The sequence below is a fragment of the Triticum urartu genome, chromosome 7 (assembly GCF_003073215.2).
Source record: "Triticum urartu cultivar G1812 chromosome 7, Tu2.1, whole genome shotgun sequence".
NCBI lineage: Eukaryota > Viridiplantae > Streptophyta > Magnoliopsida > Poales > Poaceae > Triticum > Triticum urartu.
In genome coordinates this window covers 126,991,731-127,009,926 of record NC_053028.1, presented here as the reverse complement: position 1 = coordinate 127,009,926, position 18,196 = coordinate 126,991,731, and the positions used below count along the sequence as shown (strand labels likewise).

The window sequence follows — 18,196 nt, the reverse complement described above, 5'->3', positions numbered from 1 at the left end:
CTTCTTTCGAATACGAATCAAACAACATAATTTTATGATATATAACTTACCTTTCCTGATCAAATCTTTGATGAAATTTTGTTCCAAAATACAAGGCGACCATTAAATCAGAACCAAGTAGGATTTTTTTGACAAGTAAGTAGGATTATTTTTATGCGTATTAGGTTTTCCTTTTTCTTTTTGACAAGTAAGTAGAAATCTTTATGCGTACTGGTGACTCATTTGGACCATAATAAGGGTTAAAGTCACAAAGGAAAGCCCGAGAGATGGATGATTGGAAAGCCCAGACGAGATGGGCCAAAATGTGCCCATAAACGCACAAAACATCCCATTCCATCCCGATATTTGGGGTCACACTCAAAACCCTCGTCTTTGTGGGCTGTGGCACCGCCCGACCGCCGGCTCCGATCATGGCCGGCGACGGCGACCTCGCCCCCCGACGCCTCCGCCAGCAAGTCGCCCTCGCCTCCGACCACGACTTCGCCTTCCAACTCCAGCTCGACGAGGCCATCCAAGCTTCCCTCCGCGTCCCTACTCCCAACCGGCCCTCTTCCAGCGCCGCCGCCGCCGCCTCCTGCTCTTGCCGCTTATGTCAACCCGCCCCTCCGCTCTGGTCCTCCGAAGCCGCCGAACTTGCGCGCCAAGAGAAGAACCGCCGCGACGCGCAGGCCTTCCGCGCCGCCCACGCCCAGGCAAACACCTCTGCCCGCGGCGCCCTCTTGGCGCGCGAGCTCGCCGACACTCCAGATCGCCGACGGGCCCACGGCGGAGACCACTTCGAGCGACCTCTGGATCCAAGCCGCGCCCCTCTCTTCCGCGTCTTCTACAAGGGATTGTCGAACAAGGAGGGCGCGGGGAGGTGGGGCGTCCCGGACCCCCGCGACGCGGTGCTCGCGGTGGCCGTGTACGATCCCCGGGGGAAGGTGGTGCGCACCACACAGAAGCGCGTGGAAAGTTTCGAGGGCGGGCGCATGGAGCTCGAGGTGCTGGCGCTCATGGAAGGCATCCACGCTGCGCTCGAGCTGGGGATACGATGGGTCAACATTGTCTCCGACTTCAAGGCGCTGCACAAATATGTATGCCTTAATGAAACCTCTAGATCTGTGCATCTGTCGTCTATCTTAATGCAGTACTTCTTACACGGCAAATAGTAGATGCTTATTTGAAGGGCTTGAAATTACAGGTCCATACAGTCAGAGGATCTGCTTCTATAAGGTTGCTGTCGCAGTATACATGTTTGGTATTCATGATTAGGGTACTCGACAGTTTTTCCATGGTTTCAACTGCGATGTCTTACTAGAGATGTCACCTAAGAGGAAATGCGAAATATAATGGATGATTTGGTGATATGGAGATTTCGGTGTTTATTTGCAATGTTAAAGGAATTCTAGACTGCTAGAGTTTATATAAAGAGATGATTAAATCATCACATAGTCCCATCTCTAGCTAAATGTAGGCGAAACATAAATTTGTAGCACTATTTCAATGCTCATTATAATTAGTTGTACAAACATTCAGTTCCACTACCTGCTATTCTTGCTTATCGCACTGCAAGAAAAGTAGAAGTAATCCCTCAGTTTTGTGTGAATTTTTCTTAGTGCAGGTGCTTCTCTCTATTGATCATTCCTCTTTCCAATATTTTTTGGTGCACATGTTCTTTTTTGTATTATCATGTTCATACAAAATTGCAAGTACTCCTGAGTTCATGTTTCATGCTTACTAGGACAAGACTAACATGGGACATCTGTAGGAAGGGAATTTTGGTTCTAAGTTCGATGTAGAAGTACTTGCTCACTCACATTCTACAGTTTGTGTACATGTGGAGATACTTGATGTACATGTAAACTAGCAAGGTGGTCCTTACATTATACTCCCTCCGTCCCATAATATAAGAGCGTTTTTGACAGTACATTAGTGTAAAAACGCTCTTATATTATGGGACGGAGGGAGTAGTAGTTAGATTCATTGTGCATTACCATATTTGGTGTTTCCTTTTTCTCAAGTCTGTTAGCTTGCTTTCCTTGATTGTAGCCTATTTACTGATTATTATACTATATTTTATATGTTCGGGTGACTTTGCATCGACTTTCAAAATTGTAGAAAGATCGTAGCTGGAAATCATCTTGAGAAAACACCATTAAAGTTTCTGTATGAAAATTTTCATTCCGTCAATATGCCGATCTTCCATTAATTTTAGCTATAAGAACTTTCCTAAAAGCTAATCTCCTGTCATTAACTTTATTTCTTCTTTACTTGTGTTATTCGTGCATTGCTCTTTGTCAATAGTCAACTAAGCACAAGTCAAGATCAGCTCAATATGTACCATGTTGAAGACTGATGGCATGCAAGTAGGCGTCATCCAGCATGCAAGACCATATGAAGTCTTCTCTTCTGTAGCTTCGACTTATCCACTGCTCCATGAATGCCAATTTATCCACCAATAATTGAAGCAAAATTTCCATGGTTATCTACCCATCCACCTTATCAATCAGTATGAGGCAGAACTTAAAAAAATTCAGTGTGATGCATCTTTGAGTAGCATGACATTATGCCTGAGAAGCGTTCCACTATACTTTATCATACCTCGCTGTTGTCAGTTCCGTAGCCGGCGCTCTCTCTGTCTTCAAGTCCTCCCTTCAATACTCTGATTGCATCCAGTGTCAGACCTAACACACACCAAAGAAATGTGAGAATGTAGTTACAGTCTTACAGATGTCAAAAGGTCAATATCTCATTCTCTTGTTCCATAGATGGGGCGTCCTATCCAATGGATGAATGAGGAGAATCTGTTGAGTAGTGAAATGATAGGATTCTGCTTCCCCCCACGCGTTTCTAGGTCTCTTCATCAACAGAGAAACCTACCACATAGACTCACGAAATTAGGGGAGGTTTATATATATTGTAGATCTCTTTGCTTATCGTTGCATCAACCCCTCTGCATGCATATGATCTCAGTTGAGTTATTTTTGTAGAAATTGAGTTTGCTTATACATGTTAAGAGTGAAACTTGACCTGGTATGTTAATATTCATCATAATCTAAGATTCTTTTATTGAAGCGCACCTTATATTATCTAATAAATATGTGTTGTCATAACAGTTTAGTTGATGAAGAGGCGTTTTTGTGTCATACCTACGCAGTTCAAGTCCTAGGACCAGTTTGTTTGCAAATATTTCGTCAACGATAATGATCCTATATAATTTTCTGTAAAAATAAATGAGATCACCATCAGTTGTGGTTTATATGTTTGTCATCCTATTACTGTGTTACACAATTAGCTCATAGGACTTTTGTGCCTGCCGAATTTATCAACCCATGGGAGTTTTAAAGGAATTCTTAATTGAGGTTAGGCATATTGAAAGGAAAAAAAACATTGTTTCCTTGCATTCTCTTCTTAATTATGCAAAATTACTATGGTGCGTCCGTATATCTTCAGAACAGTTCCTCTTGTTTGTGATCATATAGGATTGTACTGTCACTCCTATCCTATTCGTGTACATTTTCTGTTTCTATCCAAAGAGACGCCAGAAATGCACCTACATTTAGAAATGCTCTTACAGCTGGCATGAGACTGCAAGCAAGTGATACTACAGGGAGAGATCAGTGTGCAACATCCACTGTGTAAGCTTGACTAAAGTGCTACGTGTCTAACATCCAACCTTGGTATAAGTTGTATACACATGAGTTTTGGTTATCGACTGATATTACGTCCAACCTTGGTATAAGTTGTATACACATGAGTTTTGGTTATCGACTGATATTACGTCCAACCTTGGTATAAGTTGCATACACATGAATTTTGGTTATCGACTGATATTCTGATAACATAGCATATTAATGCAAGAATTTTAGTGTCAAGACATTCATGATTTTGAGATCCAACGTTTGACTAGATTGTAGATCACTCCCCACCAAGGGTAAAGCCCTAGGACAGTTCAAGTATCTTGCTTTAGTTTGAATCTTGATCCTTAAATTGTAATTTCGGATCCATTCTTGTATCCTACCATGCTTGTTTATAAGTAATATCTGTAGCACTAGCTCGAACCTTGAGCCTCATACTCTAGTTCTATTTATTTTTCTTGTCTAAAACCACCTTCCGCATTAATTTAAATTCATCTCCTGTTTCTGTAAACAAATGTGTTTATCTCTACTTCTATAAAAGACTCAGTTGGTGATGATGGTGTGTCTGCCATCCGTCATTTTTGACCATCAAATCTGCATCTAACGACTGTGATATAAGCTGTGGCATTTTTGCAACAAGACCCCACTTATCTGCTTCAATTTGCAGAAACCCCTTACTATCTTGAAACCAACCATATCCCTCCCCCACTTCATCAAAACAGCCACGAGGAATATATTTTGAGTGAAACCTAATACGAGTATATTTTTAATGATATATATACCAAAACTAGAGTGTTTATCTTTCAAGTTTGTGGACATGTATTATTTTACTTTGGATCCGTTGCAACGCACGGGCACATTGCTAATAAAGAAAAGAAAGTTGTTATCGCTTTAAAGACAAAAGTGCTAAGTATGTTGGCTAGCAGAAATCTTGCGTTGTTTGAGTTTGTGAACAATTGGAAATTAGATAGGATACTTGCGCAGATCGCATAGTGCTAGGGCCTTTTATGTTTGCTTCGCCGGACTCCAAACTAAGTATGCCGTGCATAACAATTATGGACTCCCTTTGTATATAGTATAAAAGTTGTTGCCAATATATTTGATATATTTAAAAAATCTCAAACAAGATTTATATTCCATTTAATATCATTAGTGTAGTCTAATCAATCTCAATTGTTATAATCTTGACCTACCTGTAGATTTTTCTCATCTTTTCCGTTAATTAAGAGTTTTCAGGCTTTTATATCAAACATGGTAGCTATGTTCAGGTTATTCACTTATCCTATCAGTAATTTACCATCTCACACTGATTATGTATTCTACAATCAGGATGGTTAAACTTACCAATCACTTTAGGCCATAGTACACACTTGTTTTCTCCCAGTTTTGATTATTTTGCTTCTCGTTTTCTCCTTTTTGGTATGCATGCTTTTTTTTTCGTTTGACATGCATCCTCTAGATGTGGATTTCAGCTAGCAATGTCCCGCCAAGAAATTCTTGGAATAAGCCTAGTATCTACTAAAGAAGAGGAGCAGCCTTAATACAATTTACATCACCTATGCGACTATGCGAGGACTTGTGTCTGCTTTGCATGGACCCTTTTTGCTCCATCTTTTGATCTCCGTGTGTCGTGTCTTTTTATAGGACACTGCATTACTCTTTGTATTTCCTGTCGTCAGGTTTTCTGAACACAAGCTCCAACAGGACGTATATAAGGTGTCTGATTCAATTGTTGTAGAAGATTAGTTTGAGCTGTTCTTTTTTCTATTACTGATGTCTTATTAATCTGAACAATTGTTTTTTATTGCGTTAACAATGTAATAGATAGATTTAATGGTCAAGTGATTGAATTCATTTGAACTGCACTGATCTTATTACGTTGTCATATTCATCCAGATGCTTGGAACTTGGCGTCCCACAAAGAGTAAGATTGAAGATATGGTAAATGAGGCTCTTTCACTGATGAGTAAATTCAAGCAATGTGAATTCTCACTTATTCCTCGAGGCCAAGTCGGTTATGCAACAAAATTAGCAACAGAATTGGTAGGTACCAAGAAGAGAGAGACCTGCGCCATCTGTTTGGAAGACACTGATCTTTCTAAGATTTACGCAGTTGAAGGTTGTGCACATCGGTTTTGCTTCTCCTGCATGAAAGAGCATGTGAAAATTAAACTACTTGGTGGAACGCTTCCAGCTTGTCCACAAGATGGTTGCACTACCAAACTAACTGTGAAAGATTCAAAGATATTCCTGTCACCACAACTGTTAGAGATCATGGTGCAACGTATCAGGGAAGGACAAATCCCTCCTACTCAGAAGATCTATTGCCCGTACTCCAAGTGTTCAGCCTTGATGTCTTTGAGAGAAGTGATAAGCTCATGGGCCTTAATGTACACTGTTGCTGGAGGTCCAACGTTGAGAAAGTGTATCAAATGCAAGGGTTTGTTCTGCATCAGCTGTAAGGTCCCATGGCATGCTGGGATGAGTTGCTGTGACTACAAGAGAAAGTATCCTCACGTTCGTCCAGAAGATGCCAAGCTGCAGAACCTTGCACAGCAGCGGTCGTGGCGCAAGTGTGTCAAATGCAACCACATGATTGAACTCGCAGAGGGTTGCTACCATATAACTTGCGTGTAAGTATTTACTTCTGGCTGTGCCATTCTCATACACATCTTTACTATGTTCAGTGATTTTTCATGTCTTCTGTGTGCTAATGCTCATTCTGCAGCCTCAAGACTTGTTTTCTGTTAACCTTTGCTGCATCTGTTCCCGCTTCTTGCAGGTGCGGCTATGAATTTTGCTACACCTGTGGGAAAGAATGGAAGGACAAGAAGGCGACTTGCTCCTGCCGGCTGTGGGATGAACGCAATATAATCCATGATCGAGGAGGACGGCGGTGATCACATTACTGACGATTACGAGGGTGATAATCTTTTGTATGTCGGACAAGGCCTTGTGAGCTGTGACTATAACCTGGATTACAGTCGGTGTGATGGAGGGGTTCGTTGCCATGATTATTGTCTATTCTGTCATTTGGATCGCTAGTCTATCGTCCAGAATTTCAGAACCAACTTGTTTTTCCGCTGCCTGTGCCAATGTTCTACCGTACTGTTTTCACATCTGATTGACAGGTAGTCTGTAGCCAGTAGTTTGTCTCGCTGTGTTTTAGTTTCTTTACTTTTGATGTATGAACTTCTGGTAAAATGCGGTTTTCCTTTTATGGAAATCGACGGGGTTGCCTGTTGTTTAAAACCGATGTATTACTGCTGGTCATGAATGCACAATATTTCGTGGTATGCGCACATGGATTTCCAACAATATATATTTTCATACTTGGTGTACATAAAAAAGACAAATATGTGTATTAAAATGGGAGGGAGTAGTTGGTGTACTTGCTTTGTAAAGTTGTACTAAAGCAGCGTCAATTAATATGAATCGGACGAAGTAATATTTTTGAAACTTGTAAATAGCATTTCCGGTCTATCCAAAACTTCTCACTCTTCAGCAGGAGCTAGTATGATGTATGGGTGCATGAGGCTGTAGGCAGACATCAAGGTTTTTTTTCGTTTAGCATAGACAAGGTTTTATTCACATGCTTTACAATACTTGGTTTTGTTATATTTTAGGTGTGTGAACAGAGAGACCTATAATTGAATTTTCTCGAATATAAATCTTGTAGTAATAAAATATTAGGGATGTGCACCATATGATACAGAGGACATGGAAGGTTTTCTTCTCTGTTATAAAAACATTGAACACCCTGTCATAACTTTTATCCGCTCCATACTGCATTAAAACACTTATAGAACAGCGAGCTAATTCAGGTCATGGATGACTATTCAAAGAACTTAGATCCTGAATTAACTTGGTGCTGGATCTTTTTCATATATATTTTCAGTCATGAAAACCAACAACGGTATGGTTTAGGTTGAGATCAGCCAAAACTTCAAATTGTTGCAGCCAGATGATGTCTTGAATATTTCTTGTGTGTGAACAGAGAGACCTATACTTGATTTTTCTTGCATCAACAAACATATTTTATTTTATAAATAAAGATAGTGCAGTCGATTTTCTTGAACAAACTAAAATAAACACAGCTATGTAAACTGGATAACAAAATAAACATTACATCAAGGTATTATGATGGTATGCGTATTATTTGATCTGAAAAAATGTATGTATTCTACTATTATAAAAGTACATTTTTAAGATTAAGCAAAAAAACCTTTATTAGACCTTTTTTAGTGAGATATGTAAGACCAAGAATGCTACAACAGATATTTGGGCTGACAATTGGCTCTCTCGAGAGGAGATGATGAGACCCTATGGTTGCCTAATTCCAAACCCGCCAAATACAGTGTTAGAGTTGATCAATACTACTTCGGCATCATGGATTAGACAGAAAATTGAGCAAGTTTTTATGCCAATGAACGTACCTATCATTCTTGGCATCCCTTTATGTACAAAAAATATGGATGATTTCTGGAGCTGGAAATTCTAGCGGCATGGTAATTTTTCTGTGAGTCAGCATACAAGATGCTCGTCACCAGCAGACAAAGGAGAGAGGCATGGCTCATCTAGCACGGCGAAGGAGGAGGGCAACTAGAAGGGTATGTGGAAGACACAAGTACCGGCGAAGATCCGAATGTTCCTCTGGACACTTGCCCGACAATCAATTCGGTCCGACCAATGACATTAGAGTGCATCAACATATGACTGACACGAGTGCATGTGGTTTCTACGGGATGGAGGACTCTTGAAACATTCGTTGGTTGAGTGCACGGTCTCTCAAGGTGCACGTGGGCTTTGGTGAACCATGAGTTGGCTCAAAAGCTAGCAACAACTGCTTAACCGAATTGGAAACGTTGGTTGTTTACTCTCAGGGATCGGTCACTTTGTGGGCGATCTGGTCGGCTAGACGAAGGCGATTCATGAGTGTATTTTCTAGAGCCCTAAAGGAACTCATTCTTTCATCACGGGGTTCATTGCAGAGCTTGACATACTCAAGGACAAGCAGCCAGTGTCGGGCGGGGGGCGAACCGTGAATCCAAAAACTGTCAACCAGCGATCAAAAGCCCCCCCTCAAGGCTTCGTGTGATTCATGTGGACGCTGGTGTCTGGCAAGGAAGAGGAGGCTCAGCGGCTGCGGTGTGTAGAGATAGAGATACAAGGGGTTGACGATCCTTCGACTATGGAGGCTATCGCATGTAGGAAAGAAATATCTTTGGCGAAGGACCTTCGCATTCAACAATTATATTGTTGCTTCAGACTCAAAACAAGTGGTGGATGATACAAAAAACAACAGTCGTGACACTTATGGGGCCATCATCAGCGAGTGGTCGTTAGAGAGTCGTTATTTCGGTGTAACTTTACTTCTGAAGGCCGTGCCGTTAACTATGAGGCACGTAGTTTAGCCAAATTTGCTTTGTCACTAGGTCCGTGGCGTCACGTTTGGCTTGGCGATTCCTATGACTTGAATTGCATCCCATAATTTGTGGCTTATGATGAATAAAAACTTCGTTTTCCCTCAAAAAATGAGAAATAATGCTCTCTTTTTTGGGAGAGAACTCTCCCGGGTTGATGGTATACCTGGCCATTTGTCAGACCGGGCCTAATAAAGCCCGTAGCAAAAAACCTAGGTCCGGGCCTGGCCGTTGGGCCTAGATTTCAGGTGCAAGCCCGGCCCATTAGTGGAAAAGCCAGTCGAGCCTCGGGCTGGACCCCTTCCCTAAAACGCAAATATGACAAACCTGAGCCCAGCCCGGCCTTTGGGCTCAAAACTTAGGCCCAGACCCGCCCCGTGGGCAAGACCGTGCTGGGTCGGGTGGACACCACGGAAAGACGCCTGTAGCTCGCGAGTCACTAATAAAGGCCCATTTCGGGCAATATGGGCCGCCCGTTTCACATTCAAGCCTGATCGTCAGCGGGTGGCTGGGTGTGCAGCCAGCGGGCTCGGAGGCTCCGCGACGACGCGGCCGGCGGAGGAGCCGCAGCGTTACGTGGTGGTGCTGCCGGCTCTCGTGTCTCTCCCCCTTTTTTTTTGGTTCTTCTGTGCTTCTTCCCCCTCCCCCTATCGCCGGGAACTGGGGCTACGACTGCACACGCGCCACGTCTCGCTCGCACCCCTCCCCCCTCGCCGCCGATGAGCTGCCGCGCGGCTCCATGGGGCCGCCCGTCGGCCCCCCGCGGCCGGCCCTTCCCCGCCTCGGCGCGCCTGCACAGCCCATTCGGTGAGTCCGCAAGCCCCCCCAGCTCTCTTCCAGCGACCAGGGTTCTCTAATTTAAGCTCCATGTGGAGAATATTGTGGGCATACTCGACCCCCACTTTGCGTGCTCTTGTGAGCGCTCCAGTTTCGAGAAATGGGGTGATTTGGAAAGTGGTGGATTCGGTAGGTGACATTTTGTTCTCTGGCTAATTGACTGCTCCTTGGATCCTGGCAGGGGGTATGAATTCGTGGAAGAATCCAGTTCTCAAAAACTCGTGGAGAATCGGTGATGTCCCGGCGATGTTTGGGCTGCCGTCTGGACTGTTCAGATGCATGGCTTCAAATGGCTCCGGGGATGCTGGGTTTTCTCGTCCTCAATCAATTGATGAAGCACCGATGCCGCTGTACCCCTGGCCAGACAAGCAGGTATACTGGATTTTGACTACCCACATCCTTAAATCCATTGTTATATGATTTCTTTTCCTGTTTGATTAGCACACTGGTAATTCTATCAATGTGTGTTTTACGGATCAAGTCCTCTACAGCTCTACTCCTTGACAGAGCATTCTTTAGCTGTTTTAGTAGTACTGATGACTTGTGTATGTAGAGTTTGCAGTTTTGTGCTAACTTAGTCCCAGTGAACACACTTTGGTTTGGCACACTTCATTCAGATATACCCAAATAGATCTTATGTTCAATAAAACACTTCAGCAGTATTGTTTTGATATATGACAACTCTAGAGTTTAACTGCCTGATGGGGAGACATTATTCATATGCAGGGAATTTTTTTTTGGAGGAATTGTGTGTCCTTTTTTTTAGATCAGGGTGTTCTTACATTTTGCTTCCGGAGTTCATGTCCTTCCATGCAGTTTTCTGTATGTAGGGTAACTTGTGAGTATTATTGTTCAGCAGAAAGTTTGGTATGCTTCTGCTATATGCCTTATGCTCCATTTACTGAATATGTTCTCTTGTTTTCAGCGGCCACGGGTATGCATTTTGGGTGGTGGATTTGGTGGGCTGTATACTGCTCTGAGACTAGAATCTCTTGTATGGCCTGGTAATAACAAGCCTCAGGTAAAATGATGGTGCTCTTGTGCTAGAAACTTATAGATTTTCTGGGTGCTACCCCTTCTTACGTCGAAGTAGCATGGGTTGGTGGTATGTGTGTTTGCTCAAGAAATGATGTAAATTTTACTAAGAAGGGAAAAAATATTTCAGGTGATGCTTGTTGATCAATCTGACAGATTTGTATTTAAGCCCATGCTATACGAGCTCTTATCAGGAGGTACTGCAATTTCAAGTGTAAAAATGCTTTTGCTGGTAAATATTATACTCCCTCTGTCCGGAAATACTTGTCATAGAAATGGATACAAATGGACGTATTTAGAACTAAAATACATCTAGATACATCCATTCCTCGGACAAGTATTTCCGGATGGAGGGAGTATATGGGGTCTTTTCACATTATTTCATGTTTTGACTGTTGGATTTTAATTTGGATGCCAGAGGTGGATGTCTGGGAAATAGCTCCGTATTTTACGGAGTTACTGAAGAACACCAGTGTTCAATTTGTGAAGGATAGTGTAAAGCTTCTTCGCCCTTCTGATCACTTAAGAAGGGAGCCTGGAGTGTCATGCACTGGCGGAATTGTTCATCTTGAAAGTGGCACCGTTGTTGAATATGATTGGTATGATGATATTAAATGCCATGGAATTGCAATAGCTGTCATGTTTAGGCTTTTTGAAAAAAAAACAAATTTAAGAATTATATTTATCTTCACAATGTTTCTTCTTTATGAATTATTTTAAACATGGGGCTGATTGTTCTATGCTGCTAAAAGGTTTTGAAACTTCGAACACATTGTGGGTCTTACTGACATGTAGATCTGATCCCACCTTTTCAACCTCACAAGTGACAATGCAACTGCGCATACAAAATTCTTAGAATCGCCTCTTCGTACACAATACCTGATTGTCATTTGGCGCCCTTTCCTTACATCAGCCTGTTCCTGAATCCGACATGAATCAAAATTTCTCATGTACCCGTATAGCCCACGATTCATCTTCTGTCAATACTCTGTATCAGGGAACTTTAGCAATAATGCAATATTAATCTGTATAATACACGTACTTTCTTTAGCTGTTATGATTGAAATATGTAACACAAATAGTGATGTATTTTACTTCATATTTTATGTTGATTTTTTTTTGCTGGGATGTTCTATGTTGAGTTTAGAATAAGCTAACTGGTGATATATCTTTTGGAATGGGCAGCCAGGCTCGTTCTAGCTCTAGGGGCTGAAGCTAAGATTGACGTCGTTCCAGGATCTGCCGAGTATGCACTTCCTTTCACAACTTTGGAACATGCTTTGGTAAGAATCAATCATTTGTTGAAATATTTTAAAGTTCAACTGTTCATCATCTACTGTTTGGGATTGCTAAGTTGATAGTGATACTAATCTAAAATACATCAGTGATGTCTGTAACTCTTGACGCATCCACGTTAATTATATGATTTTATTGGTTTTTAATAATATCTCTTGTTGACATGTTCTGGCAATTCTTTATGTATAACAAGTTCATATTGTATGACTTATGGTAATCATCAAGAATCATAATGTCGCCTTATTTTATCTGCAGAAAGTTGAAAGTGAATTGAAAATGTTAGAAAGGGGAAGGTTTGGTAAGAAGTCCCCACCTATTCAGGTGGCCATTGTGGGACTGGGTTACTCTGGTGTTGAGCTAGCTGCCACTATCTCTGAGAGATTAAAGAACACAGGGACTGTCAAAGCAATCAATTTTCAAACAACCATCTGTCCTAACGCACCACCAGGAAATCGTGAAGCTGCTCTGAAGGTGATTACCTAAGGATCTACACATTACAGACTGTTTTGATTAACTTCATCTGATCATCTCAGGAAATTATAACAGAAGATTAAAAAACTTTTGTTCCCTACTTCGGTTTTTGGTGCCACTAGTAGTCCTAAGACTATAATCTGAAGTTAATAATAACATAAGATGCTGCATGTGCAATGTAAGACTTTGCGTCAGCCAAACTATGTTGTGGCTTCTTTCTTTCTTCTCCTCTCTGTTCCTTTTGAAAGACTGTTGCAGCTTTAATGCAACAGTGCTAACTTGATAAATATCAACCAGGCAACCACTTACTAATCTGTCATCAAACTGTTCATTTATGGACTATATAGAATTATTTAGGCAACAGTGCTAACTTGATAAATCCCAACCAGGCAACCACTTACTAATCTGTCACCAAACTGTTATCTATGGACCATGTAGAATACAGCATAGAGAAGTGCAGGCTGTTTATTTATATCATTGTGCTGGTCCTCGATACCTATCGTTTTCATGATTTCTTTGCTGAACTCCAAAATGAAAGGGAATTCTATCTTCCGTGGTAGTAGCTAATTTTGGTTTGGTTGCATTTCCTACCAGGTTCTCGAGTCTCAAAATATTCAACTTTTCTTGGGATATTCGGTGAACTGCATCAGAGAGGTTTATGCATCTGAGGATTCAGGTAGCATGGTTGCAGATGCAAAAGAAGCTGGTGGTGGCGATAAGAAACTAGTTTTGGAACTTCAAGCCGCTCAAAGAGGCCTCCAGAGCCAGGTTCTGGAGGCTGATCTGGTACTATGGACGGTGGGCTCACAATCTCAGATTCTTCGGCTACAACCTCCTGATGCTCCATACGTTATTCCTTTGAATGGCCGGGGGCAAGTGGAGACAGAGGAAACCCTTCAAGTAAAGGGCCACCCCCGAACATTTGCAATTGGTGATTCAGCAGCTCTAAGAGACCCATCAGGAAAATTTCTCCCAGCCAACGCACAGGCAAGGCATCTACTGGATTGAATCTGTCATGATGCTGCATTGGCAGTTTAATGTTGCTAGTGATGACTCTTTTTATCTCCCAGGTTGCTTTTCAGCAAGCAGATTTCGCTGGATGGAATCTCTGGGCGGCAATCAATGACCGGCCCCTTCTGCCGTTCAGGTTCGAACCTAGCAGCAGCATTGTCTTGTTCATTTCGATACACCAAGCATCACCATTCTGCTTGCGGATGTTGGGTCTTTTTCATGCGAAAAAGTTAAAGTTGTGTAACGAGCTGAGCTGAAACATCCTGTGTATTTTCCAGGTTTCAAAACCTTGGTGAGATGATGACGCTGGGTAGAAATGATGCTGCGATAACAGCAAATTTCATCGAGGGACTGACCTTGGAAGGACCTATAGGGCATGCTGGTATGGACCTTTGCAGGCCTGTTGTTTCACCTTTTTCTTCGTGTCTTCCGCAAAAAAAAAAAACTTCTTCGTGTAGGAGTAAAAATTTAACCTGGCTGTGCAGCTAGGAAGCTCGTGTACTGCCTCAGGATGCCCACTGATGAGCACCGGGTGAAGGTTGGAATCAGTTGGTTCGCAAAGGGCGCTGTCGATTCGCTTGCCTCTCTGCAGACTGCAGTAAGTAACATAATCGCAAGCTCCTGATGGTAAAGGGAACCTGCTAATTCATGAATTGAGTGAGCTGGACGATGTATTTGAGATAGAATTTATGTACGAATTTTCAATTTTGAGCTTACGTTGCACACAACTTCTGAACATAAGTATTTTGAGTATATGTACGTTGCTCCTAAAAGTTTGGCATAAGTATTTTGAGTATACGTACATTTCCTAAACTGAAGATGCCCAGGGGTAAATGCAAATCCCCACCTGAGTGCGCCTACACTCCCACTGTAACCCAAAAAATGTGAAAAAACTCAACCGAGGTCAGTCCCGAGATCAGCGTAGTGCCTTCAAGAAAAAGTTGGCATTTTTCGCAAAAATAAAAAATTTGGCATTGCAAGCCTTACAATGGAAGGTTGTGATCTTGGTTCTCACAATAATTACTTACCAAATTCCCTCAAAATAAATAAATAAATAATTACTAAATATACCGGCTGAAAAGCCCTCGTCACACGGGGAGGAAAAATGAAAAATCAGGGAGGTGCCGTCGTGCAACGATCACGCTCACATGTTTGGTTGGCGCATGGTTGCCGTGGTTGGTGAGAGTTGACTGCGCTTTTGTTACGCCGGATGGCGTGGAGCCAGTACTAAAGTCCACCTCCGTTTGTTGTTGTAGGTGGCCAGCGCACTTTCCCCGCCCACCACTCCCACCACCGCTCCCCCCACCGCCGCCGACGCCGCCACCAACCGCTGCGCCATGGATCCCGACTCCGAGGTCGCCTTCGACTTCCCGCCCTACCTCTGCCAGTACAAGAGCGGCCGCGTGCACCGCCCGGGCGGCGACGCCATCGCCCCCGCCGGCACCGACCCGCTCACCGGCGTCGTCTCCAAGGACATCCACGCCGGCCCCGCCCGCGCGCGCGTCTACCTCCCGCCCGACGCCTCCGCCGCCGCGGCCCCCGGCAGGCTCCCCGTCGTCGTCTACTTCCACGGCGGCGGCTTCGTGGTCGGCTCCCCGGCCCGCCCCTCCACCCACGCCTACCTCAACGACCTCGTCGCCCGCTCCGGCGCCGTCGGCGTGTCCGTCTACTACCGCCTCGCCCCCGAGCACGCGCTCCCCGCCGCCTACGACGACGGCTGGGCCGCCGTGCGCTGGGTCCTCGCCGGCGGGGACGGCGCCGACCCCTGGCTGCGCGACCACGCCGACCTCTCCCGCGTCTTCCTCTCCGGCTGCAGCGCCGGCGCCAACATCGCGCACAACATGGCCGTCCGCGCCGCCGCGCCCGGCGCGGTGCCGGAGGGCGCCGCCGTCCGGGGCCTCATGGCCGTGCACCCCTACTTCACGGGCAAGGAGCCCGTGGGCGCCGAGGCGGCGTTCGGCCCCGACGTGCGCGAGTTCATGGACCGCACCTGGCGCTTCGTGTTCCCGGGCTCGCTCGGCCTGGACGACCCCAACGTGAACCCGTTCGTCACCGACGAGGCGCGCGCCGCCGTGGCTGGGATCCCCTGCGAGCGCGTGCTGGTGTGCGTGGCCGAGGACGACGTCCTGCTCAAGGAGCGCGGCCTGTGGTACGCCCGCGAGCTCAAGGCCAGCGGCTACGCCGGCGAGATCGAGCTGTTCGAGTCCAAGGGCGTCGGCCACGCCTTCCAGTTCGACCAGCTGGGCTCCGGGGAGGGCGTCAAGCTGCAGGAGCGCCTGGTGGAGTTCATCAAGAAATGAGCGCCTGGTGGATGGATTCGGCATGGAAATCGGTTTCCTGGAAATAAAAGATTAAACTCGGACATTTGATTTGATTTTTCGGATAATCTGTCAAAAGCTTGAGATGTGATGCGTGCGTGCAAAGTTGTATGATGATGATTCGTTGGTGATTATAATAGAGCATTTTCGATCTTGCTTGGTCGATTTGGGCAGAGATGAGTCCCAAGGGGATGTGCGGATCTGGAGACCCTGAACTAGCTTTGTGGATCAATCGCGAAAGAAAGAGAGAGGGGGGAAGACGAGCTTTGCAGATCTGGAGCCTCCTGTACGGGTTAACGGGTGCCATTCGCTCCACCCGCTCGAATCTCACGCTCCCCTGTTTTGCTAGTAGTTGTCAGAGAATTCCTTATTTGCCCTTGCCCATTTGGAGTGTGCTTTCCTATTGGCCAGTGACAGGTGCCGGTCCCGGCCGAAGCTTGGGCCAGTCGGCCCGCAGCCATTCGATTAGGCCACTTCCTGGCCGTTGATTTCTCACATCACGTGTCTCATTGTGCTGACCAACATCTTGGAACCATGGCGGACTCGTCCTTGCTGCCTACGGCCAACGGTGCCACCCACGCTCGCCCCCCATCCGCTCTCGCCCTTCAATAGGTCTCTGCCATCGCTAGCAGCCCCTGCTGCATCTGATGTAGCATGAAAAACATCGCCGTCCCCGAGCATCGCCTGACGTCGTAGCGTCGCCAGCGTGGTCATCACAACCTAGGCTGCCGGTTGCAGCATCTGAACCCACCGTGCGGTGCGGGTGGGCCTGGGCTATGTGGCTTGTGTGTTCGCGCCCAACGTTCGGAGCGACTGAGGCAGCCGCCCGAAGTTTCGGTCGACTTGTTCAATCATGGCAAAACAATGAACACCAGAAATAACAAAAATTACATCTAGGTCCATAGACCACCTAGCGACGACTACAAACACTGAAGCGAGCCGAAGGCGCGCCGTCGTCATCGCCCCTCCCTCGTCGGAGCCGGACAAAACTTGTTGTAGTAGATAGTCGGGAAGTCGTCGTGCTAAGGCCTCATAGGACCAGCGCAGCAGAACAGCAACCGCCGCCGATAAAGAGTAGCGTAAATCAGAAGGATCCAACTTGAAGAAACACGAACATAGACGAACTACGACCAAATCCGAGCAAATCCACCAAGAATAGATCTATCGGAGACACACCTCCACACACCCACCGATGATGCTAGGCACACCACTGGAACGGGGCCTAGACTACATCACCAGATGCCTCATCAATTAATTAAGGAGAGAATTGCCCGGTTAATTACAGAAAACTAGGCTAAAACCGATACAATTGAAGGAAATATGCCCTAGAGGCAATAATAAACTTGTTATTTTATATTTCCTCATATCATGATAAATGTTTATTATTCATGCTAGAATTGTATTAACCGAAAACTTGATACATGTGTGAATACATAGACAAAAACACCGTGTCCCTAGTAAGCCTCTACTAGACTAGCTCGTTAATCAAAGATGGTTAAGTTTCCTAACCATATAGATATGTGTTGTCATTTGATGAACGAGATCACATCATTAGAAGAATGATGTGATGGACAAGACCCATCTGTTAGCTTAGCATAATGATCGTTCAGTTTTATTTCTATTGCTTTTTTCATGTCATATACATATTCCTTTGACTATGAGATTATGCAACTCCCGGATATCGAAGGAATACCTTGTGTGCTATCAAACGTCACAACGTAACTGGGTGATTATAAAAATGCTCTACAGGTATCTCCGAAGGTGTTTGTTGGGTTGGCATAGATCGAGATTAGGATTTGTCACTCTGAGTATCGGAGAGGTGTCTCTAGACCCTCTCGGTAATACACATCATAAGAAGCCTTGCAAGCAAAGTGACTAATGGGTTAGTTACAGGATGATGTATTACGGAACGAGTAAATAGACTTGTCGATAACGAGATTGAACTAGGTATGAAGATACTGACGATCGAATCTCGGGCAAGTAACATACCGATGGACAAAGGGAATAACGTATGTTGTCATAACGGTTCGACCGATAAAGATCTTCGTAGAATATGTAGGACCCAATATGAGCATCCAGGTTCTGCTATTGGTTATTGACCTAAGAGGTTTCTCGGTCATGTCTACATAGTTCTCGAACCCGTAGGGTCCGCACGCTTAACGTTCGATGACGATTTTGTATTATA

General features: G+C 44.6%; 2 protein-coding genes across 3 annotated transcripts; both read left to right on the top strand.

Annotated features, from left to right (window-relative positions):
- The first annotated feature begins 335 nt into the window (after positions 1 to 335).
- On the top strand, positions 336 to 6,916 carry LOC125524635 (E3 ubiquitin-protein ligase RSL1-like). Its single transcript, XM_048689671.1, has 3 exons — positions 336 to 1,076; positions 5,517 to 6,253; positions 6,403 to 6,916. Exons 1-3 carry the CDS (start codon positions 411 to 413, stop codon positions 6,518 to 6,520), a joined length of 1,521 nt encoding a protein of 506 aa, XP_048545628.1. The 5' UTR covers positions 336 to 410; the 3' UTR covers positions 6,521 to 6,916.
- A 2,683-nt stretch (positions 6,917 to 9,599) lies between these two features.
- Positions 9,600 to 16,184, top strand: LOC125525340 (alternative NAD(P)H-ubiquinone oxidoreductase C1, chloroplastic/mitochondrial). 2 transcript variants are annotated; one of them, XM_048690340.1, is made up of 12 exons: positions 9,600 to 9,850; positions 10,062 to 10,252; positions 10,806 to 10,901; positions 11,046 to 11,112; positions 11,334 to 11,514; positions 12,105 to 12,198; positions 12,467 to 12,682; positions 13,277 to 13,669; positions 13,753 to 13,829; positions 13,972 to 14,075; positions 14,179 to 14,291; positions 14,950 to 16,184. In XM_048690340.1, exons 1-12 carry the CDS (start codon positions 9,763 to 9,765, stop codon positions 15,991 to 15,993), a joined length of 2,664 nt encoding a protein of 887 aa, XP_048546297.1. In that variant the 5' UTR covers positions 9,600 to 9,762; the 3' UTR covers positions 15,994 to 16,184. The 2 variants fall into 2 exon arrangements, with proteins under 2 accessions (XP_048546297.1, XP_048546298.1); XM_048690341.1 differs by lacking the exons at positions 9,600 to 9,850; positions 10,062 to 10,252; positions 10,806 to 10,901 and having other exon boundaries at positions 11,040 to 11,112; positions 12,101 to 12,198.
- The last annotated feature ends 2,012 nt before the right edge of the window (positions 16,185 to 18,196 follow it).